Raw genomic sequence first — 23481 nt, 5'->3', positions numbered from 1 at the left:
TTGCAGGCTGAGCAGAAGTCGAGAGAGTGGCTTCCAACCGTCCTACAGCGTTATTACATTTATCTTCACACTGCAAGTTGGGCTAAGGGTAGTGTGCACGTGCCCCCCCCACACACACACACACCACAGCAAATCTGCAATGGATTTCACAGTAACTGGAGGATGGGGGGGATGCTGTGGTGAGTGTAGTTTAAGCAGCACTGGATTGAAGCCCAAACGTTCAGACTGCAGGTCAGAGGGTGCGGATGAGGCTGGTTTGGATTCCCCCCCCCCCATCTGCCTCTTGGGTTGCAGGCGCAAAGGCTGGCCCACTTAAATTGCCCCATCCGGCCAAATGCAGCAGTCAAGTGAATGCAGAATCCTCTTGCTCTGTGGACCAACATGCAGACTAGCTACAATTTTAAATGTCCAAATATTTTTTTAAAGAGTGGCATGTGAAGACAGAGTCACGGTGAACACCCACCTTTGAGGCTAATTTTTATTTGCGCTGCCCTCTCAGCCACAGGCTCAAGTAATATAAGCACACTGCTGCAACATTTTGTTTGATGCATTCCGGGTTTTATTCTGCATTTGTCTTGTTAAGTCATTTGCTAGGAGTTTTTCAACTGAAAGATGCCAGACAACTGTTTGTGGGCCTTTTCCCACTGGGACATCTGGCTGGCCACTGTGCAAACAGGATGCTGAACTAGGTGGGCCCCCTTTAGCCTGGCCCAGTGACAACAAGGCTCTTCCTGTGTTCAGCATTCAGAACTGAACCACCTTGCCCCACTCACGATCAGCACAACTGAAAAGGAGACAGCAAGTGGAGACATTTTCACCCTTTCGATCCACGGGTTTTCAGTGGGGCTTCAGCTCATGTTCCCAAGCGCAGAAGCAGGAGATTGCATTTACCAAACCCTAAGCTAACAGAAGGAAAGCAGGATGGCCTCATGAATGTGGTGGCGATATCACAACCTATCAGAGCCTCCTTCTGCAAAGAGCCAGTCTCCTACTCTTTGGCGCTCGGCGCTCACTGTGCACCTGCCAGGCGCTCTGCTACCTTGGGGGCCTCCCCACCCTCCACAGCCACAACACCAACAAAGCCATCTTCCTCCGCCATCAGCTCACCAGAGACACAGTGATCCACAACCAGGCAGAGGGCAGAGCCACCCACAAGCAGCACCTGATTTTCAGCTGCCAGCCAAGTTGCCACCAGGACAGAGGGATTGGGGGGTCCCGCCAAGGGCAAATCCTGTTCCCTCCCCACACTAGCACAGCAGTGCCCCTCAAGAGCATTATGAGGACTGATCAGCGCTTATGGAGCACTGATGCACACTGATGCAGCTGCTCACTTGCTTGCACTAAAAGCACTCGGGCATCTGCCCTGCTTTTCCTTGTCACTAACAAGTCACAGCGATGCAAACAGGGACCAAAAATTCACACTCCAGAATTGGGCAACCCAAGGGCTTTGCACCAAGCCTTCCTCAGCCCATGGAGGAGGAGGAGGAGGAAGAGCACCTACAAGAAAGGAACCTAGTGATGACGGTCAGGTTGCAATGACGACGCACCTTCAGGTGCAAAGAAGAGGCACACAGGCCAAAGAGACAGAACTGAACCCAGAGCAGGGTTGCCAATAGCCTCCCTTCTGGCAACCAAGAGCCACCTGCAGAGCCCTCCTCTCTGACAAAGTGGGCTTGTCACCACAAAAACTCATGCCAACATGGATTTCTTAGCCTCAGGGTGCCATCAAACTCTCTCTCTCTGCATGGCTCTTCAAAGACCAACCGGCCCAGATTGCCATCAGCCGCTCCGTGGAAGAAGAGCACCGCTGCGCTTTCCTCGGCATCCAAACCACCCTGGAGCCAGACGCACATGGGCAGGCGGGCTGAAGTGGGGAGCCTGCCCTGCCGGCAGGAGGTCCCAGGTACACTTCCTAGGAAGGACTGAAGGACAGCAGTGCCTGAACCCCTGGAGAGCTGCTGCCTGCCAGTGTAGCCAATACTGAGCTACGTGGACCCAACATTGTCCGACTCAGCGTAAAGCGGCTTCCTGAGCCCCTGTGTGTCCCTCTGCTCTGCAGCCTTCTTTGAGGAAGGGGCACACTGGACAAGTCTGACCACTGCATGGGGGTGGGGAAGCTGGGCACTCACTTCAGGGGCTGCGTGGCAGGAAAGCACTGCCCTTGGCAGGAACGGCGAGAAGGGAAAGGAAGCAGAAGAGGCCGTCCATGGCAGGCGGCAGATCAGCTGCTGAGCTAACCTGAGGAGACCAGGAGAGCTTGAGCATGGCGCCAGTGAGCCAACAGGCTGCAGGCCAAGCAGGGCGCCAGTCGCAGGCTCCAGCCGCTCCTTACCCACCCACCCTGCCTGCCCCCTGGGGGCACGGGGGTCCACCAAAGAGGCAGCTTCAGAGGGCCTGGGAAAAGCCCCAGGGGGTTCCCTGTGCCAAAGAGACCCCCTCCACACCAAGCACGTCTGCATCCCAGAGACATCACTTAAGTTGCTTCCCAGATTCCTCTGGAAAGGGACCAGACATCTAGCAGCAAGAAAGGTCCAGACACTGGAAACGGAGAAGGTGGCTCAGCTTACCCCTGAAGGACCAGGTATGCCATCTGGGGGTGCTTTGGGATCCAGCTCTGTCACTGGACAGCCAAGTCATGGTTAGAAGTGCCTTTTACTGGCTGTACTTAGTAAGACGATGACCATCCCTGGACTGGGAGAGTTTGGCCACAGTCGTTCAGGTGCTGGTGACTTCAGGACTGGCCTACGGCAGTGCACTCTGCTGCCCGTGCACGTCACCTGGAAATTGCAGTTAGGGCAGGATGCTGCAGCATCCTCTAACCCTACAGGGATCAAGACCCTGTCAGTAAAAACACCTTTGCTCAGAGATCTGCACTGGTTGCCTATTTGATACCAGGCCAAGTTCAAGGCTTTACTACTGGTATATAAAGCCCTTCACAGCTCAGGACCAGCTTACCTGTGGAACTGCCTTCAATCAAGCACTTCAATCTGTGGAAAAGGCACAGTTACAGCTGCCACATAGTCCGCATTCTGCACTTGCAAGAAATCGTTCTTTTAGACCACACTCATCCATGACTTGATCGTGGATGAAGGTGCCGATTTGGTGTGCATTACCGAGACCTGGGTGGGTGAGCTGGCAGGAGTTGATCTGACCCAGCTCTGCCCACCAGGATACTTGGTGCAACATCAGCATAGACTGCAGGGACGGGAGGAAGGGGTTGCTGTGATCTACAGAACTTCCATCTGTCACCAGGAAACCACTCTGAAAAGGGCAACCAAAATGATTGAGGGAATAGAGTGCCTCCTTTTTAAGGAAAGGTTGCAGCTTTTGGAGCTTTTTAGTCTAAAGAAGAGTAAGATACAACATGATATACGTTTATAAAACTATACATGGCATGGTGAACTGGTGGACATCCAGTGAAGGTACATGTTGGAAGATTCAGGACAGAGAAAGGACTTCTTAACGCACAGTTAAAACTATGGAATTCACTCCCACGAGAGGCAGTGATGACCACCAAAGTGGATGGATTTCAAAGAGGGGTAGACAAATTGGAGAATAAGGTTATCAATGACTACGAGCCACAACGGCTGTGCTCTGCCTCCATAGAGGTAGCATGCTTCCAAATACCAGTTGCTGCAAACTGCAGGACGGGAGCGTGCACTTGCACTCAGGTCCTGCTTGTGGGCTTCCCTTAAAGGCCATCTAGTTGGCCACTGTGAGGACAGGATGCTGGACTAGATGGGCCCCCTTTGGCCTCATCCAGCAGGCTTGTCTTTTGTTCATTTTTATCTGTTTTCTTCCCTTCCCTTGTAGAAGAGTGATTTTTTCCCCCAGAGAAAATGGAGAGACCCAGGATTTTAGTGTCACTATGGCTGGGCAGTGGCATGTCCAAACAAAAGCAAAGAGAGCATGAACATCTTTGTTGCTACCAGCTCAGATGCAAAACTAATATTCTCCACCCACCCCAAATATATACACTGTAAAAAATACCATGCACAGAAAATGCATCATCAGCATATTCCTACTGCAAAGTGGACAGTATTGTGGTTGAGAAAGTTGGAGTTAAACAGCAGCCCTGAGGAGGAGTTCAGTGTCACCTCAAGAGGACTCATGCCACCCCACACACGCTCCACTAACTGGCTGGTCAGTCTGCTCTTGGGGCCCACAACTCACACCAGGCTTGCCCCACATGTTCATTTATACAGTTCTGTCCCACTTGGAGCGGTTTCAGGCGTATTTTAATTGTAATGGTTTACATTGTTTTTTTTATAATTGTATGTTTTGTTATTGTAACCCACCCTGGGACCTGGTAGGGAAGAAATCCAATACATAAATGTACTGCGGCAGCGACAGCAGCACCACCATCACTTGCATTACGTAGCCCAAAGCCAGAGGGAATCCAGGCCTCCAAGCAGCCCAGGAACAGCCTCCTGCCCACAAACCTGCAGGAATTAGCACAATCCACCCCAAGGCCCAACAGTTACAGTAAGCACATCAACAGCCACAACTGGCTACCTATTAGCTACTGGGCCAAGTTCAAGGTTGTGGGTTTGGTGTACAAAGCCCTATTCAGCTTGGGACCAGGATACCTGAAAATATACCCAGTCGATCACTGTGCTCTGCAGGTGAGGGCCTCCTGCAGACACCATCTCATCAGGAGGTCCGTTCTGCACAACATAGGAAGCGGACCTTTAGTGTTGTGGCAGGGATGACACTTTGGAATTCCCTCCCCTTAAATATTACACAGGCACCGTCTCTGTTGTCTTTTTGGCACCCATTGAAGACCTTTCTCTTTCAACAAGAGACCTTATCCCAGTGTTGGAATTGCTTTTTAATATGTTTTTAAACTTTTTTTAAAAAAAAAATGTTTTTAAAGCTTTTAAAAATGTTTTTAAAGATGTTTGGTTTTTAATGTATTTTAAGTCTGTTTTTATGATGTTTTAAAGTGTTTTTAGTGCTTAATAGCCCACATTTCCAGGAGGAAGGCTTCTCCTGAATGCCACTTGGCATCTTGCTCACACGTAGGAAAGCACTTCCACAGCCAGCACACTGCGGGGGGGGGGGCACAGCCTGGAAACCAGAAGGGATCCAGGGAGGATAAGTCTCCAGGAGGCGGCATTTGCAGCACCACGCAAGGGAGGCAGAGGCACAGGAGCCCAGAAGCGAAGGGGCATAGTGCTGCTTCCGCCTGAGCACCACCACCTCCTCCTCCTCCCTCCAGTGAAGCTCCAGAGAGGTCAAGCAGAAACCTCCTCCTGCCTGGCTAGCTTCCAAGCCCTGCAGTTTAATTTCAGATGCCATTTCAAAGGGGGCAGAGTTTGTGTAGCAGGCGAGTTCCTGGAGAGCAGGGAGGACAGCAGGGGTGAAGGAAGCTTTCCAAGAAGTCTGGCGGCCTGTGCCTGGAGCACTCACTCCAGGTCTAGTGGAACATCTTTAGAGGAGGGGCATTTGTCCCAGTGCCCGGCCAGAAAGGCCAATGGCCCCACCTAGTGGCCATTTCCAAAATAATTACTTTTGGCAAGGTTTTCAGGCATCACAGCTTAGATGTGCAGCTTTGGACAGCTCAGCAGCCACTACTGCTGAGGTGTCCTAAAGAACGATAAGGAGATTGCAGAGAAGCTGAATGAATTCGTTGCATCTGTCTTCACAGTGGAAGATATAGGGCAGATCCCTGAACCTGAACTAACATTTGCAGGAAGGGATTCTGAGGAACTGAGACAAATAGTGGTAACGAGAGAGGAAGTTCTAGGCTTAATGGACAATATAAAAACTGACAAATCACCGGGCCCGGATGGCATCCACCCGAGAGTTCTCAAAGAACTCAAATGTGAAATTGCTGATCTGCTAACTAAAATATGTAACTTGTCCCTCGGGTCCTCCTCCGTGCCTGAGGACTGGAAAGTGGCAAATGTAACGCCAATCTTCAAAAAGGGATCCAGAGGGGATCCCGGAAATTACAGGCCAGTTAACTTAACTTCTGTCCCTGGAAAACTGGTAGAAAGTATTATTAAAGCTAGATTAACTAAGCACATAGAAGAACAAGCCTTGCTGAAGCAGAGCCAGCATGGCTTCTGCAAGGGAAAGTCCTGTCTCAGTAACCTATTAGAATTCTTTGAGAGTGTCAACAAGCATATAGATAGAGGTGATCCAGTGGACATAGTGTACTTAGACTTTCAAAAAGCATTTGACAAGGTACCTCACCAAAGGCTTCTGAGGAAGCTTAGCAGTCATGGAATAAGAGGAGAGGTCCTCTTGTGGATAAGGAATTGGTTAAGAAGCAGAAAGCAGAGAGTAGGAATAAACGGACAGTTCTCCCAATGGAGGGCTGTAGAAAGTGGAGTCCCTCAGGGATCGGTATTGGGACCTGTACTTTTCAACTTGTTCATTAATGACCTAGAATTAGGAGTGAGCAGTGAAGTGGCCAAGTTTGCTGACGACACTAAATTGTTCAGGGTTGTTAAAACAAAAAGGGATTGCGAAGAGCTCCAAAAAGACCTCTCCAAACTGAGTGAATGGGCAGAAAAATGGCAAATGCAATTCAATATAAACAAGTGTAAAATTATGCATATTGGAGCAAAAAATCTGAATTTCACATATACGCTCATGGGGTCTGAACTGGTGGTGACCGACCAGGAGAGAGACCTCGGGGTTGTAGTGGACAGCACGATGAAAATGTCAACCCAGTGTGCGGCAGCTGTGAAAAAGGCAAATTCCATGCTAGCGATAATTAGGAAAGGTATTGAAAATAAAACAGCCGATATCATAATGCCGTTGTATAAATCTATGGTGCGGCCGCATTTGGAATACTGTGTACAGTTCTGGTCGCCTCATCTCCAAAAGGATATTATAGAGTTGGAAAAGGTTCAGAAGAGGGCAACCAGAATGATCAAGGGGATGGAGCGACTCCCTTACGAGGAAAGGTTGCAGCATTTGGGGCTTTTTAGTTTAGAGAAAAGGCGGGTCAGAGGAGACATGATAGAAGTGTATAAAATTATGCATGGCATTGAGAAAGTGGATAGAGAAAAGTTCTTCTCCCTCTCTCATAATACTAGAACTCGTGGACATTCAAAGAAGCTGAATGTTGGAAGATTCAGGACAGACAAAAGGAAGTACTTCTTTACTCAGCGCATAGTTAAACTATGGAATTTGCTCCCGCAAGATGCAGTAATGGCCACCAGCTTGGATGGCTTTAAAAGAAGATTAGACAAATTCATGGAGGATAGGGCTATCAATGGCTACTAGCCATGATGGCTGTGCTGTGCCACTCTAGTCAGAGGCAGCATGCTTCTGAAAACCAGTTGCCGGAAGCCTCAGGAGGGGAGAGTGTTCTTGCACCCGGGTCGTGCTTGCGGGCTTCCCCCAGGCACCTGGTTGGCCACTGTGAGAACAGGATGCTGGACTAGATGGGCCACTGGCCTGATCCAGCAGGCTCTTCTTATGTTCTTATGTTCTTACTGACCAGGCACCTCCTCCTGGCTGCAGAGCTTATGGCTGTGCCCACAGATCTGTCCCCTGTGGATGCTCTAAGCAGAAGCAGTGAGAGGAGGAGGGGGCTGCTCTTAGGTGCTGCGCAAAAGCTAGATGTGCCAACAGCAGATGTGTGGGTCAACCCCATCAGAGAAAGGGGTGGACATCAGATTTGAGCAGCAAGAAGGGGATCCTAGCTTCACCCCCTGCTCCCAGCTTACCTCTCTGCAAGCAGCCCTGTCAGATGTTTTGTACTGGAAGACAGTTTAGCTGGGAGAAAAGCATCAGGAGAGGGGAAATGTGGGGGGGGTTTGCTCAAGCCTCTGTGGTTCACACCCAGGTCACTTCCAGGTTGGATAAATGCAATGCACTCTGCACAGGGCTAACCTTGCAAACAGCCCCAAAACATAGTACGCTGCAACTAGACTTTTGCCTGGGGCCAACAAGACAATCCCTGTTAGCCCAGGACCACTGGCTTCCATTTTGGTTTCCAGGCACATTCTGAGGTGCTAGTTACAGTGATTAGGCTATCTCAGGAAATGCTTTGCTCACATAGAGGAGGGTACAGATTTGTTCTCTGCTGCTCCAGAGGGTAGGACTCGATGGCCTACAAGGCCCCTTCCAACTGTTATTCTATGATTCTATATAAACCTGCCAAGAGATCTGCATCCGCTTTTTAAGGCCCTTTTTGGTGTCCCTTTTCCCTATCACCCCCCACTTTTGAACAGGCTCACAAGATCCTTTTTCCCCTGGTGGGCCATTTTCAGTCAGATCCATCTTATTCTGATGCCGTCCCACTGCTCTTTGCCTATTGCTTCCGTTATTAGGATTGCATTATAATTTTTCTTGCTTATCTTTTTATATTGTAAACTGCCCTGAGCACAATTTATCACGGAAACAAAAAAATTATTTTATTTCTTACATTGATATCCCCCCTTCCTCCAAGGAACTCCAGGTGGTGTGTGTGATTCTCCCCTCCTCATTTTATAATCACAACAACCCAGTGAGGCAGGTAAGGCTGACAGGCAGCAACTGGCCCAAGGCCACCCAGTGAGCTTCATGGTGAGGTTAAGTGTTGAAATACTTTAATCTCTCCTCTTCCCCCACCTGGGCTCAGCCCTGCTGTGAGGGGAGGCTTGCTCAAGCTCCAGGCATGGAGGGCAGCAACACCTCCCCCTTCCCAAGCCCAGCAGGGGCTTGCACCGAAGGGCAGGCACTGCAGCGCTTAGGAGAGAGGTGAGCAGAGGAAGCGTATGCTACCAGCTGCCTTGCCTGCTGCTTCCCAGAGCTCACAATCCCTTCCTTCAGAGAGAGGGAGAGAGAGGGGGGGGAAGAGAGAGGGAGGGAGGGAGGGAGGGAGGGGGGAGGGAGAGAGAGGGAGGGAGGGGGGAGGGAGAGAGAGGGAGGGAGGGAGAGGGAGAGAGAGGGAGAGAGAGGGAGAGAGAGGGAGAGGGAGGGAGAGAGAGGGAGAGAGACCTCCCAAGGCCACCTTTATCTCCTTAACCAGGCAGGTCAAGTCAGCACAGCCCCAGCACAGAGTGGACATCTGCTGCAGCCATGCAGGGATTTTGACCTGTTTTTTTTACTGGAGTGGTATTTTTAAAAAATGTTAGTATGAACCACACACACTATACAGTGTCATAGATGCTGGTGTGACTTTCCCACAGACAGCAAAGTACACTTACTTCCCATTAAAAGTAGGTTACATCTGCGCAGAAATATGTCCCTACCCACACATGTGAAACAGGTCAATCTATTCCTACGGTGGTAACGAAGGCAATCAAGACCATCTGACACTAGGCAAAGCAGCTGCCGGCTGACCGGGCAAAGGAAGAGGACTGATCACATGCTGTTCACTTGTAGTCACTGGGCAGCTTGTGGCTCCCTGACTGCCTGAACATGCGCTTGCTCGTCCATGCGCAGGTAGGATCCCCTGGCGCATCTCCTGTGCTCTCAAATCAGTCCAGGCCAAGGCAGGAGGAGAATGCACAGGAGTCCTGGCCACGTAACAAGCAACAGAAGCGGCACCAGGCTGACTCTGCACAAGCCTCCAGCTCTGCTGCCCTGCATGGCCAAGAGTGGCGGCCAGCCCACTGTAGCACTGTTGGGGGCTCCTCACCCCCAGGGCCAGCCATCTCCCTGCTACACAGGCCTCACTTACCTTGGCCACAAACTGTTTGTCCTTCTGGTCCAGGTTGGCTGTTGGGGCCACGTAGTCTCTCCAGATCCTCAGCTTGCGCTCTTTGGCATGTCTGGCAACAGACAGGAAAGCAGGGAAGCGACAGTGTTGTAACAGAGGCTGCTTCCCACTCTGCACCAGGCCTGCACTCTTCCTGCCTCCTCCACACACGGAGATGCAGAATGCAAGAATTCTCTACAAAAGGTGGAACGCTCTGGAGACAGAGGTACCCTCTTCTTGCCCTATTGGTCATGGCAGGTGAAGGGACTGCACTTTGACCGCTGGACTCCTTCCTTCATGGGAGAACTGGGCAATTTTATTTTATTTTTATTTATTTTGAACAAGCATATGGGACTGTTATCTGGAGGCCGTGGCGAAGTGGATAGATATCCATGGCCTTCACCCGATTCCAGCCACAACAGAGGCTGGTACTGGCTCAGAGGTGAACATCAACTTTCCCTCCCTGGCCTCCTTTACTGCACTTCCTGTTTCTGCACCAGGAGAACTGCAGTCTGTTGGGGAGCCAGAAGGTTGAGCTGGTCGGCCCAGCCCTGGGGAACTCCTGCAAGAACTCTGCCACAGCTGCAGCTGTACAGGGAAGCTTATTGTGTGGGCTCTTCCTTGTGAGTGGATGCTGTACTTGGGGCCAGAACACAAATCCAAGCCATGAATGTATGAAGTGTGGTTTATGGTGTGCCGGGGGGGGGGGGGGTTCTTCTGCGTTTTCATTGATTTATTGTTTTCTTCCTTTGAATGTCTATTTACTGTAGTTTTATTGTATTTTCTTCTGTATTATTCCATTTACCACTTTGGGGGCCTTGGCCAAAAAGCAATATGCAAATAAACTGATCGATGAGTGAATGAATGGACATGCCTGCACTCCAGCGCTGCCTGTTATCCACAGGGCAGCAATTGGCTCTGTCAGATCAGGTGCACCATCTGGGGTGCCAAGCGCTGCTTTTGAGCAAAGCTTTCAGCTAGGAACCCTTTGCAGCTGCTCACGGACTGCTGAGCCTTCTCTGGAAAAAGACGGACATCTCCTGCCACTGTGATGCACACCAGCCAGGAACTTTAAGGGTTGACTTCCACATGTGTCATGTGCTCTTCCTGGGCTGCTCATCAAGACGGCCCAAAGGCTGTTGGAATGTATGAGGTTCAATTCCAACTTGGTGGGTTGAGGCTGCATGGGGTTAATAAGGGTAGCTAGAGAGGAGACCTCTTGGTTGCTAGGCTATACCTAGCCCTTTGATCCTGCCGTCTCTTCCCTTCCTGCTGGACTGATAAGCAACAGGATGTTTGATCCCAGTTCCTTCCCGCGTCTCTCAGTGTTCTTTTTCTCTGGAGAGGGGAACAGACATCTTCTCTTTGTCTCTCCTCTCATCCAGCATGAGGGAGAGTACTGGGACCAGTGCTCATTGCTCCAGCATAGCTAGTTAGCTAGATATAGAACTCTTTCCTATCAAGCATGTACTTCCAGAATAAAGTAGTTGTTTCTTATTTTAAAGCTTAAAGTCTCTGTCTGACTAATTTGCAGGGAAGGTAGAATCTTAGCAAAGATTCAAACACACACACACTAAGCTTGCTCAGTACTCTCCGTTCCGCAGCGCTATGCAACTCTGCTACGCATCTCAACAGAGAGAAATTCCGACAAAGGCAACCACTAGTACAAAGTACTGCAGCTTCTCTCTTTATTTTATTTATTTATTATTAAACTGATATCCCGCCCTTCCTCCCAGAAGGAGCCCAGAGTAGCAAACACTAAAAACTACTCTTGAAAGCAGTCTGCACAAGCGGTTCTGAAAAAGGCTCCAGCCTCAGCCCCAGCAGCATCTCTGGGTCAGGATGGGAGTGTGTTGCCTGCCTGAAAACTGCTGCCAGTCAGTGTAGACAAGGCTGAACTAGATGGACCAATGGTCTGACTTAGAATCCAGGAGGTGGAAGGGGCCTGTAAGGCCATCCAGTCCAACCCCCTGCTCAGTGCAAGAATCCAAATTAAAGCATCCCGGACAGGTGTCCGTCCAGCTGCCTCTTGAAGGTCTCCAGTGTTGGAGAGCCCACCACCTCCCTAGGTCATCGGTCCCATTGTCGTACTGCTCTGACAGTTAGGAAGTACAGTGGAAACCTGGCTTCCTCCAACTTGAGCCCATTATTCTGTGTCCTGCACTCTGGGACAATCAAGAAGAGATCCCGGCCCTCCTCTGCGTGGCAACCTTTCAAGTACTTGTAGTGTTATCATATCTCCCCTCAGGCATCTCTTCTCCAGGCTAAACAGGCCCAGTTCTTTCGGTCTCTTGGTAAACTGCAGTTTCCAGTGTGCTTCTGGGCTCTATTCAGGATGCTGCTATGACCCTTTAAAGCCTTCCACAGACCAGCTCCTACCTACTTTTGAGAAAGGAGAGCCGGCAGATTAGTGTAATCCTAGTCAACTAAGTAGCCCTCCTACTGGGAGGAAGGGTGGGATATAAATTTAATAAATAAACAAAGTCGGCAGAGAAATAAAAAGCAGTTGTGAGGGGGAAAACAACGCCCTTTTCAAAAAAAGGTTTAAATAAATATTACCACAGGCACCATCTCAGAAGAGGCTCCCCTCCCTCCCACTTGCAAGCCAGAAGGGGTGGCGTTTCAGGACAGCACCGTCACCCAAAGCCTTCATGAGCACTGAATAGGTATTGTCTACAATTTTTAGCTGTGGCCTAATTACAATGGTTCTCTCAATGAAAAAGTGTTTAATCTGGCACATTAAATAGACTGACCTTTGCAGCCCTCCTTAAAAAGACTTTCCCTTCCCAAGTACAGTAGGGCCCCATTTCTTGGCGCCCCGCTTTTTGGCGTTCTGCTAATACGGCACCAGCAGAGCGATCAGCTGGAGCTGGAGCTCCCCACACTCCAGCTGACCTTGCCAGAGGAGGGGAAGATCAGCGGTAGCGCGCTACAGCTGATCTCCTCCTCCTCGGGGGCGATCAGACCCCTGCGCTACAGCTGATCCTGCCGGAGGAGGAGAAGATCTTCTACTCCAGCGCGATCAGCGGGTTAGTTTCCAGACCCCCGCGCTACAGCAGATCCACGTTTCAGCAGGGGTCTGGAACCTAACCTGCCGTATGAGTGGGGCCCTACTGTATTCTCTGTTAAGCAGAACAGGAGGGTGCTCAGGGAAAGCACCAGCAGCAGCAGAAGGAGGGAAGCGCAGGTGGCAGGCAAGAGCTACCTTTCAGCAGCTCGCAGCTTCTCAGCTCCTCGGGTGTAAACAGCAATGGACCAGTCAACGCAGCGCGCAAACCCTTCCTTCAGGAGCAGTTCTGTGATGTTCCCGTTCTGGAGACAGACAGGCGGATGGGGAGGCAAGAAAGCAAGTCAGATGGCTACCAACTCCTGCCAGCCCAATTCTTGCCCCCACTCACACACATACACACACATCATTCAGCCCAATGAACACCCCAGAGAGGGGGAGAGAGAGAGAGAGAGAGAGAACGGACCACCCTTGCCCCATAGAACCCCACAGCCTCCACTGGCCAGGAAGAAGGCAGCTCCCCCCCATGAGAAACATGCAGCTAGACTTCCTCCAGGCAGCCCGGCCACAATCCACTGTTTCTCATGGGGAAAACCCATCTCCCAGAACCAGACAGCCTCCTCCTCCTGCTCCCCACTTGCGCATTCGCCCCCCAACTGGCATGCGTGTGTGAGGACAGGGTCCCTCAGTACAATAGACACCAAGAATGACATATTACACATATGCAGAGGGCACCCCCAGACTCACACAGCCCTTGGCGGAGTAAGCCAAGTCGAAGTCACCGGGCTCCCACAGAGCCATCGGCATTCCATAAAGGGCGGGGGGGCCGAGGGTCCCAGTCGGAGGCAGAGAGGAGTGGTGAAGCCAAAGGGCTGGGCCGGCCCGCGGCACCAGCGGGGGTGGGGGGTGGGGACACACAGCCGGTTTATTCACTTCATTACTTTTCAGCAACGTGTATCCCACTCAGTGGCAACAATCTCTAAATGGTGTCCAAGAAAGGTAAGGTGTTTGTGCCATGTGCCCACACCTCTAGGGAGGAGCTGTTCAACTGTGCGCCAGGAAAGGCACCCAAGTACCCCACCCCACAAGGGCTGTGGGTCTGCAACTCTGGACTGCCTCCAACCCCTCTCTAAACATGTGCCCCACCTCTCCCACACCTTTTCCACGACCACTTTAACCCCCACCCCGCCAATGGCAACCAAGCCAGCAAGACCTGAACTGCACCCATCAGCATTTATTTATTTATTTATTTATTTATTTATTTATTTATTTATTTATTTATTTATTTATTTATTTATTTATTAATTAAACTTATATACCGCCCGACTAGCAATAGCTCTCTGGGCGGTGTACATCAAAAAAAAAAAGCATCCACCCCTCCCTGCGCACGGCTTCCCAGCTTTTGCTTATAAAACCCAATAAAGTTCCTGAGGAGGAAGAGGAGCACTAAGTAGCCAAGATGCTCTCCTCCCCACACCCCCTTCAAACCTGTCACAGGCCCCTATCTGCCCCCCCCAAGGCACGCACCCTCCTCCCCACCACCACAGCCACTTGCCGGATGGAGGATGGTGCCCAGGATATTCTGGTTGTGGCAGCTTTCCAGGACTATCTGCACATCCCGCTGCAGCAGCCGGGACTCCGTGAAGAACTTGGCTTCTGCTGCAAATGGCTCCGGAGTTTCTGTGCCGTCCGCTTCCCGCTTGAATGTGGGGCACTGGGGGTCAGAAGAACTAGCCAAGTCAGGGCAGGCCACACTCTGGCAGGCAGTGGCCGGAAGGAGAACCTCCCCTCTGGCAGCATCTCCCCTTCCTCCTGGTGGCTCCTCTCTGGCTTACAGCAGGACCAATAGCCCCCTTCCACCCACGGAAGATGTGGGGCAGAAGCACTGGTGGGGAAGGGAGACAGATCACTCTGCGAAGAGGAACCGTGGGAGGGAAGGAGGGAGTCAGTTGCCCAAGAGGAGCCCCAGAAGTTATGAGGGAGAGAGAAGAGGCACCGACAGGCTGGCCGGCGGGTGGATGTCCCTTCTGCATTAAGAGTGCTGGCAGATTTAAGAGCAGGCCAGTCACACTTTTAACAACCTTTGGTTGACTATTGACTCACACAACAAATGAGCCCGTTCACAGAATGCACGAGGCAAACTGAACGTGGGAGAAGACATTTGGGGGTGAAACACATATGCCTGCCCTTGGTCCTGAGACTGCCCCTCAGAGGGCAGCAAGCAAAGGTGCAGCCTGTGGGCTCATGCTGCACCCAGTCCTCCCCTTTGGCAGGACCTCGCAGCTCCCCCTCAATGCTGCCACTGTGCCCCCACCCCCCCATGCCCTTACCTTCCGCTTTGCTTCAGCAGAACTAGCAGGCCTGTCACGAATGGGGAAGGGAGCCTGGACGCCATGGCCCCAGACACAAAGGCATCCGTCAGAGAGGGGCCCAGGGGAAAACAGGCGTCTGCCTCCTGACTGCGTCACACTACAATGGGAGTCACAAACCCAAGAGACAACCATCTGCGTCAAGAGACCATGATGCTGTGCTCCTCCTGGGAAACTCACCTTGATTCCCGAAAGCATGACTGTGACCAGGTAGTTGTCGGGAAGAAGCAGAGCTCGGACCACACTGCCGTCCCGGACGTGTTCGATGATGGCTGAGGAAGAGAAGCAGTTTCCACAGGGCTAATCGCTTGACGTAAGCCAGAACCACGAGAAAGGCAGCCACCAACTCCACCACATGCAGTGCACCAGCAACAGCAGCCCTTTCCTCTCAGAGCTCTGCTACCAGACCCAATTAGCAGCCCCCCGTTCCACCCCACCTCAACCCCACTGCTGCCACAGCCAAGGACTCACCATTCACAGGCTTCTGGTGAATGGAGTCCACAAAGTGGCGGGGATTCTCAATGGTGTATTTGAGGTCTCGGATGGTGTGTGAACCAGTCCCATCACTCCACATCCCCTTCTTGGCAATCCTGGCCTGTTCCTCCAGCTCAGCCAATCTATTCTGTTCAGGGCTAGGGTGAGAAACTTCTTCCGTTAGGTGAGAGTAACACATGGGGAATAATAATGATAATACATTTTATTTTTCAGCCGCCGATCTGTCCGGGTTAGGGACACTCTAGGCGACGAACAACAAGGATAAAAACAATCCATACAGATCAACATAATCCAATTTTAAGCTAAAAAACCATTCATTAATTCAGAACATAAATTAATCTGTCCCAATCTTGTAGGCCTGCCTGAACAGCCAGGTCTTCAAGGCTCGGCGATAGCTGGACAGGGAGGGAGCCTGTCTGAGATCAAAAGGGAGAGAGTTCCAGAGGGTGGGGGCCACAACAGAGAAGGCCCTCTCTCTGGTCCGTACCAGCCTAGCTGTTCTCACCGGTGGGACCGAGAGAAGGTCTTGCGAGGCTGATCTTGTCAGGCGGCACAATCGGTGATTCTGGAGGCGTTCCTCAGATATACTGGGCCGAAACCGTATAGGGTTTTAAAGGTCAACACCAACACCTTGAACTGGGCCCGGTAGACAACTGGTAGCCAGTGAAGATCTAATAACACTGGGGTGATATGATCCCAGCGACGGCTATGCGTAATCAAGCGTGCCGCCGCGTTCTGTACCAGCTGTAATTTCCAGACCGTTTTCAAGGGTAACCCCACGTAGAGCGCATTGCAGTAGTCTAAGCGAGAGGAGACCAGGGCATGTATCACCTGAGGGAGCAGGTGAACAGGAAGATAGGGACGCAGTCTCTGTATCAGATGTAATTGATACCAAGCTGCCCGGCTCACTGCTGTAATCTGAGCCTCCATGGACAGCTGGGAGTCAAGTATGACCCCAAGACTGCGGACCTGGTCCTTCAGGGGTAAACTTACCCCATCAAGCATCAGGTCAGTAATTCCTAACTTCCTTTTATCTCCCACAAGTAATACCTCAGTCTTGTCGGGGTTCAGCTTCAGGCTATTCTCTCCCATCCATCCACTTACGGATTCTAGGCACTTGGACATGGTATTCACAGCCAACTCCGGTGAGGACTTAAAGGAGAGATAGAGCTGAGTGTCATCTGCGTACTGATGGCACTGCAACCCAAAACTCCTGATGATTGCTCTCAGCGGTTTCACATAGATGTTGAATAGCATGGGAGAGAGGATAGAACCCTGTGGCACTCCACAATGAAGAGGCCAAGGGTCTGAAACCTCATCTCCCAATGCCACCCATTGCTGCCTGTCCGAGAGATAGGAACGGAACCACTGCAAGACAGTGCCTCCTATTCCTAATCCCTCTAGGCGGTTTAAAAGGATACCATGGTCAACGGTATCGAAAGCCGCTGAGAGGTCCAGGAGGACAAGGAAGGTGTATTCACCCCTATCCAATGCCCTCCGCATATCATCTACCAGAGAGACCAACGCTGTTTCCGTACCATGACCAGTCCGAAAACCCGATTGGAATGGATCTAAATAATCCGTTTCCTCCAAGTGTGTCTGTAATTGCGCAGCCACCACCCTCTCAATCACCTTGCCCAAGAATGGTAAATTAGAGACTGGGCGAAAGTTGTTTAACTCTTGGGGATCCAAGGACGGTTTTTTTTAAGATGGGCTTTATTACCGCTTCCTTGAGGGCTGATGGCATTGCACCCTCTTGCAAGGATGCATTCACCACCGCCTTGATCCCTTCGCCCAGTCTCTCTTTACAGCTCATGATGAGCCATGAGGGGCAAGGATCAACCAGACAGGTGGTCGGCTTCACAGTACAGAGCGCTGATGAGAGCCTGGTACCAAGGTCAAGCAGGCCTGGGAACGGAGGAGAGGATGGGCCTGTTAGAAGCCTCGAGAAGCATTACCTCATGAGAAAGCTCCCTGATTGGCTAAGACAGGATGGTCTGTTGCTAGGAGCTTTTCCTTAACTATAGGGGGTGAAACCTGTAGCCTTTGTTCCCCTGGGTTCCGTCTAGACGGGTGGTTACCTGAGTGGGGTTCCACTGCCTTTCACTACCCAACTTATGCCTCTCTGGGGAGAAGTGAGACTTGCAACAACTACCTCTTCAAAGTAAGTAGAATAGGCTAGTTAGTTTTGGTCTTGTGGTTTGTGTCTGAACTCTCCTGTATGTTTTACCTAAGCCCTTGTTTGGGTATGGGTTTCAAGGAATAGTTTTGCTGCTATTAATTGTGCACTATTTTATTCAACAAAGCCACTTCTTATTTACCCATGTGTGTTCTTTGCAGGAGGGGAAATTTGGCTCTGAACCTGGTACCTTGGCCACTGACCACTGACTACCATGTTTTGGGGTCGCTTAGGGCTCCAGGACAAGGAGCGTCTTGCAGGGTTGGTGTTGGTTTACTCAACCTTGGCAAGGGGGAGATAGTGTGCCAGGATCAATTGCCCTGGGTTGGGAATTGGGTCCTGGGGATGCACTTAGTGCCTGTTGGGTGGCACTAGGGCATGACAACACCCACCATGTGGAATGTTCTACCTGTTGAAATGGCCTGGGTGGGGGGGAGACCAACTATGGGGCATTTCTGCTGTCAACTAACGACAAACACCTTTACCCAAGCTTTCCCTGACCACTAACACTGGCGCCTGATGCCTTGGCTATTGGGGAGTTATGTTACTGATGAGCTGGATCTTTGAGTATTATTTGGTTTTTATAGTGTCATCCGCTTTGGAAAGCTCTGTAAATGAAAAGCAGGAGAGACCTTTTTAATCAATTAAAAAATCATGTGCTTCAGCAGATGTGCTGAATCAGTGCCCGAGATCAGTGAGACTGGAAGAATGCTAATAAACTGAAACTCAGTCCTGATAACACAGATATACAAATCATGTGGGGAGAGGGGCGTTCGTCTGCCCAGGAAGGTGACAGTCAAGATGCATTCCACACTCCTCCTCCCCCACCCCCCGGATCAGGCTTGCAGTCTGGGATGCTCACAGATCCAGTTTTGGCACTGGACACCCCAACCTGGTTGCAAGAACTCACAGCAACAACAGGACTGAACCTGCCAGAGACTCTCCTGCACACAAAAGACGTGGCCTCCAACCCTTCTTACCGTATCACCGGACACAAAAACCCTTCTGTTGCCCTTGTTCAAAGACTGAGCAAGCCAAATGGGCCTGGCGCAAGGCTCAGTGTGGACATTCCATGCCAAGGGTGGCCAAGCAGATTTTCGGTAGGCCAGTAACTTTTCACCCTCCTGCTTTGGGGTGAAATGCTGCAGGCGTTTCCAGCTATGTAGTGCTTCATCACTAAATGGAAATGGACTGCCTTCAAGTCAATTCTGACTTATGGCGACCCTATGAAAAGGGTTTTCAAGAGGCTGAGAGGCAGTGACTGGCCCAAGGTCACCCAGTGCGCTTCATGGCTATGTGGGGATTCGAACCCTGGTCTCCCAGGTCGTAGTCCAACACCTTAACCACTACACCACACTGGCTCTCTTGCTTCATGACTAATAATGTAGTAATGATAAATCCAGGCAGGAGGCAGTGAGTATTTCAGCACTGGCCAAATATCAAAGGTTCAGCTTGCTGCACTTGCCACCACCATCCGCTGTGTGCATTCCAGGGATGACGGCTGGCACCATCAAGCCAACTACTTGAGGGGCAAGATAGCTGCCTGCCAGGCAGTCCAAGGGTTTCCACTGACCTGGGCTGACGTGGCAAGTACATTGCCTTCAATATTCATTTCCTGCTCAGGCACAACATGAGCAAGGAGAGACAAGGCATTGGAAGAAATTATCTGACAGAAAGTTGAGCAAGCCACGCTTCTTGGATCTCCAGAGAATACTCTGGTGCTCTTCCAAGGCCTACAAACCCATCAGCAGATCTATCAGGGCTGCTCTATGGCACTCCCCACTCTCCCTGCGGCCTGGCACAAGGCAGCACCCAGGCCTGAAGGGAGGTCTGCCTTTGCCTCCTGCTATACCATAGAATCACAGAATAGTAGAGTTGGAAGGGGCCTATAAGGCCATCAAGGAGAACCCCCTGCTCAATGCAGGAGTCCAAATCAAAGCATTCCCGGCAGATGGCTGTGCAGCTGCCTCTTCAATGCCTCCAGTGTTGGAGAGCCCACTACCTCTCTAAGTAATTGGTTCTATTGTTGTATGGCTCTAACAGTTAGGAAGTTTTTCCTGATGTCCAGTCGAAATCTGGCTTCCTCCAGCTTGAGCCCATTATTCCGTGTCCTGCACTCTGGGACGATCGAGAAGAGAACCCGGCCCTCCTCTGTGTGACAACCTTTCATGTACTTGCTATCCTATCTCCCCTCAGTCTTCTCTTCTCCAGGCTAACTATGTCCAGTTCTTTCAGTCTCTCCTCATAGGGCTTTGTTTCCAGTCCCCTGATCATCCTTGTTGCCCTTCTCTGAACCTGTTCCAGAAGCTACCATGGCTGCTGTTTCACAACCACCGTGCTAGGAGATGCAGTCCAACAGGATTCCCATTAAAGCCTTTATTAGTGGCAAAATGCATATTGAAGAATGCTGGCACAAGACAGAGCAACACCATCTTCACTGCAGGCCCCACCTTGAGACAGCTGCTGTCCTCCTTGGTGGGGAACACAACCCATCCCTCCTCAAAGGGAATAAAGCTGCCGCCACCACCCCAAACCTTGGATGTACGGCAGCTGCAGAGTCACCAAAAGCCCAACGTCAGGTCCTTTGGGCAAAGCCATTTAGGGCCCAGAACACAAACTGGAATTTAGAACAGCACTATCAGAAACAGAAACAGAATGCCAAAGTGCAAAGAATGCATTTGAAGTTTTGCAACCACAGCAAAGCAAAGAAAAACTACAGAGGTTTCCTGAGGGGCAGCAACACACAAGAGGCCTACCCTTAAAGCCTAGTCTAGTCCACAAAAAGCTTCTGCCATAATAAATTTGTTAGTCTGAAGTGCCACAAGACCATTTCGTTTGTTTTTAAGTAAAGAGGCACAGCTCTGCAGAAACCCAGACAGAGAGCTGTCTCTGGAAGACTTGCCCCCAGCCTCAACGAGTCTGTCGTCACAGAGTTTGCCAAGGGAAACTTGTCATCCAGCCCAGAGGCAAGTCGAAAGTGCAAGTTCAGATCCACACACATCAGAAGCAGACTCACTTATTGCCCCGCATCCCTTCCCGACGACTGGCCAGCCCTTCTGTCACGAGCGACTCTGCGATGTTCTCCCCTGCAGTGTCTGGAAAGGAAAGAAAGGAAAGTGAAGAGGAGGGCACAGATCAGGATGCCATGATAGCAAGTGTCAAGTCGGTCTAGCCTGGGCTGCCCAGAGCAGAGACAAAGACAGGCAGAGACTCAGGGCTCCACCACAAGGCCAGGCCTGCCACAACGCAGCTGCTGGTGCTGGGAAGGGCGGGAGAAAGGAAAGGCAGGGGACTCTTGAAGTGCACCTCACCACAGTACGGAAGGAGCCCTGCCACGACTGGAGGCACAGTTGCCCAGCTTGTTCTGCCTCCTACGTACTCAAAGGAGCATGGCCTCTGCGGCTACTCTCACGTTAAAAGTGCAGCAGGCTGGCACAAGGATTGCTCCCCCACCAACAACTCAAGTGCCTGAAGGGAGCTACACCAACACTGCGTGGAGAGGCCAGTGCCAGCACCACCACAGCTGCCCTCGATGTGCCCGCAGACACAACTGAGCACTGGCTGGCACGCCAAGTGGATGAGGCAGCAGAGCCCCTCTGCAGGTGCAATGGCTGTGCAGGCAGACCCCCCCCAACGCAGGGTTCAGCCACGCATCCTCACCACAGAGAGGCAGGGCCTTTGCCCAAAGCAACATCACAGGCAGCTACAGAAAGACAGGGTGAGGGTGAAGGAGATGGCCAGAGGAGGAGGCAGGCTCAGGGAAGTCAGAAGTCCCTCAGGGTTAGCCCAAGACCAGAAATAAAAGGCTCTGTGAGGGCTGGAGGGGCATGCTTGAAACCCTCTAGCACTGCCCTGCCTCGTGACCGTCCCCTCCACACGTGCACACACCCCCACGTGCTGTCCATCCGGGGTCTGCCTCTCACACCACAATCAGCAGCACATTCCAGCCAGAAGAGAGGAAGCTGCTGAGATCCGACCAGGCAGCAGTTTTCACATTAATCTATTTAAATGCTGACGTTCATTAGGAAGCATCCATCCATCCAACTAAATCACGGGCTGTCACAAGGTAGCACTAAGAGAGACCAACATGGCATAATGTGACAGGGAACAAGTGAAAAGGTAACTGCAAAGGACCACGTGAACTGACAGCAGCACAGTCACCAAACAGACCTCTGGAGATTTATGACCAGCATCCAGCTCAGGCAGTATGATAGACAGACTAACTCCAGGTGCTGTGAGCCACGATTCGCTGTGGCACCTGAAGCACTGGCAGCACGCTGGCCACGCACAGTGGCAAAGGCTGGGTAAAAGCTATGACCCTCGGCTGGGGTGCAGGGGGCGTGCAGTGCAACAGAGGAAGCTGCCTTCTGCTGAGTCAGACCACGGTCCATCTGGCTTAGTATTGTCCACACTGACTGACAGCAGCTCGCCAAGATTTCAGACAGGGTTATCTCCCAGCTCTACCTGGAGGTGCCAGGGAGCACTGAACTGACCTTCTGCATGCAAGGTGGGTGCTTTTCCAGGGAGCAATAGCCCTTCCTTGGGGGGGAGGGAGATGCCATGCCTAATTTCTGCAGAGAATGCTGTGGGGGAAAGAGACCTTTGCACACACATGTGCCCCACTGAGCACCAACTGAATGGGCCAATTTGCACAAACAGCTGTTCCTTAAAGCTCCAGGAGACATAGCCACAAGAACCAGGTGTAAACACTACTTCTGCCTCCACTGCCCCAAAGGACCAGCAGCACACTGGGATGCTACTGGAGGAACCTTCGTCTTCCTGGCACTTGGCACAGCAATGATGCAGTGCGGATTAAAAAGCCAAAATACGATCCGCACACGGCTCCCACACACGGCCTGCTCAGTGGCTTCCCACAGGGGCATCCGGTTGGCCCATGAGGAAAATGGGATGCTGCAGTAGGTGTGCAGCCAGGCTCTTCTGATGCTTGGAGGGCAGGCAGAAGCATGGAAGTCATGAAGACCAATCAATAAGGGCCCATAGACAACAGAGGAAGCAACACCAAGGCACAAGCAGGTAATAAATGTTATCACTGGATACTGATGTCTTTTGCATGGTCATGCTGGACAGAGAACAGCAAGTTGTGCTTACAGCTAACACGCCACCAACGGGAAAGTAGCTGCACAGATTAAAGAATTCCTATCAGCAAATAAAGGACAAGAACTCAGGAGGGTTATCATCCTTCCCAAGGACAGATCTTTAAACAGACAAGATTGAAAAAGACCAAGTTGCAAAAAAAGAATTTTCAACCAGTGTTCCGCCTTGATTAATATCACACTTTTTGTTTCTAATTAGTTACTGCTATACAATGCCTTGCAAAAGTACTCAAGACCCCTGAACAATGCTCTCATATTACTGAATTACAAATGGTACACTGTAATTTTGTTCTGTATGATATTTTATTTCGAAACACTGAAACTCAAAATTAATTATTGTAAAGTGACATTGGTTTTATGTTGGGAAATGTTTGTAAGAAACATAAAAAACTGAAACATGTTGCTTGCATAAGTATTCAACTCCTGTGCTGTGGAAGATTCCAGTTTACACAGATGAAAGAAATTGCCCTATCAAGGGCACAGTTACCTTACCATTGGCCTCCACCTGTGAACCATTAAAGTTGCTGTCACATTGTCAGGATAAAAACCCCACTGTTGAAGGATCATTGGTCAGGCTGTGGATATGAAGGAAAAGAAGAGCAAAGAGCATTCTACAGAAGTGAGAGATAATGTAATACAAAGGCATAGATTGGGAAAAAGGTACAAACTAC

The 23481-nt window shown here is 50.9% G+C and overlaps 1 protein-coding gene across 1 annotated transcript in view; it reads right to left on the bottom strand.

The window, feature by feature from the left end:
- SND1 (staphylococcal nuclease and tudor domain containing 1) overlaps window positions 1–23481 on the bottom strand; it is a 318600-nt gene that overhangs the window by 281094 nt on the left and 14025 nt on the right. The window contains exons 4-9 of the mRNA XM_061637944.1: window positions 20713–20791; window positions 15494–15654; window positions 15203–15294; window positions 14209–14367; window positions 12852–12958; window positions 9629–9719 (exon numbers count right to left, since the gene is read on the bottom strand). Of these exons, the coding sequence (XP_061493928.1) occupies window positions 9629–9719; window positions 12852–12958; window positions 14209–14367; window positions 15203–15294; window positions 15494–15654; window positions 20713–20791 (689 nt within the window). The remainder of the gene's footprint in view (window positions 1–9628; window positions 9720–12851; window positions 12959–14208; window positions 14368–15202; window positions 15295–15493; window positions 15655–20712; window positions 20792–23481) is intronic.

This window comes from Rhineura floridana, chromosome 8 (assembly GCF_030035675.1).
Source record: "Rhineura floridana isolate rRhiFlo1 chromosome 8, rRhiFlo1.hap2, whole genome shotgun sequence".
Taxonomy (NCBI): domain Eukaryota; kingdom Metazoa; phylum Chordata; class Lepidosauria; order Squamata; family Rhineuridae; genus Rhineura; species Rhineura floridana.
Note: the sequence above shows the minus strand (reverse complement) of the source record. Positions and strands in the feature narration are given on the sequence as shown.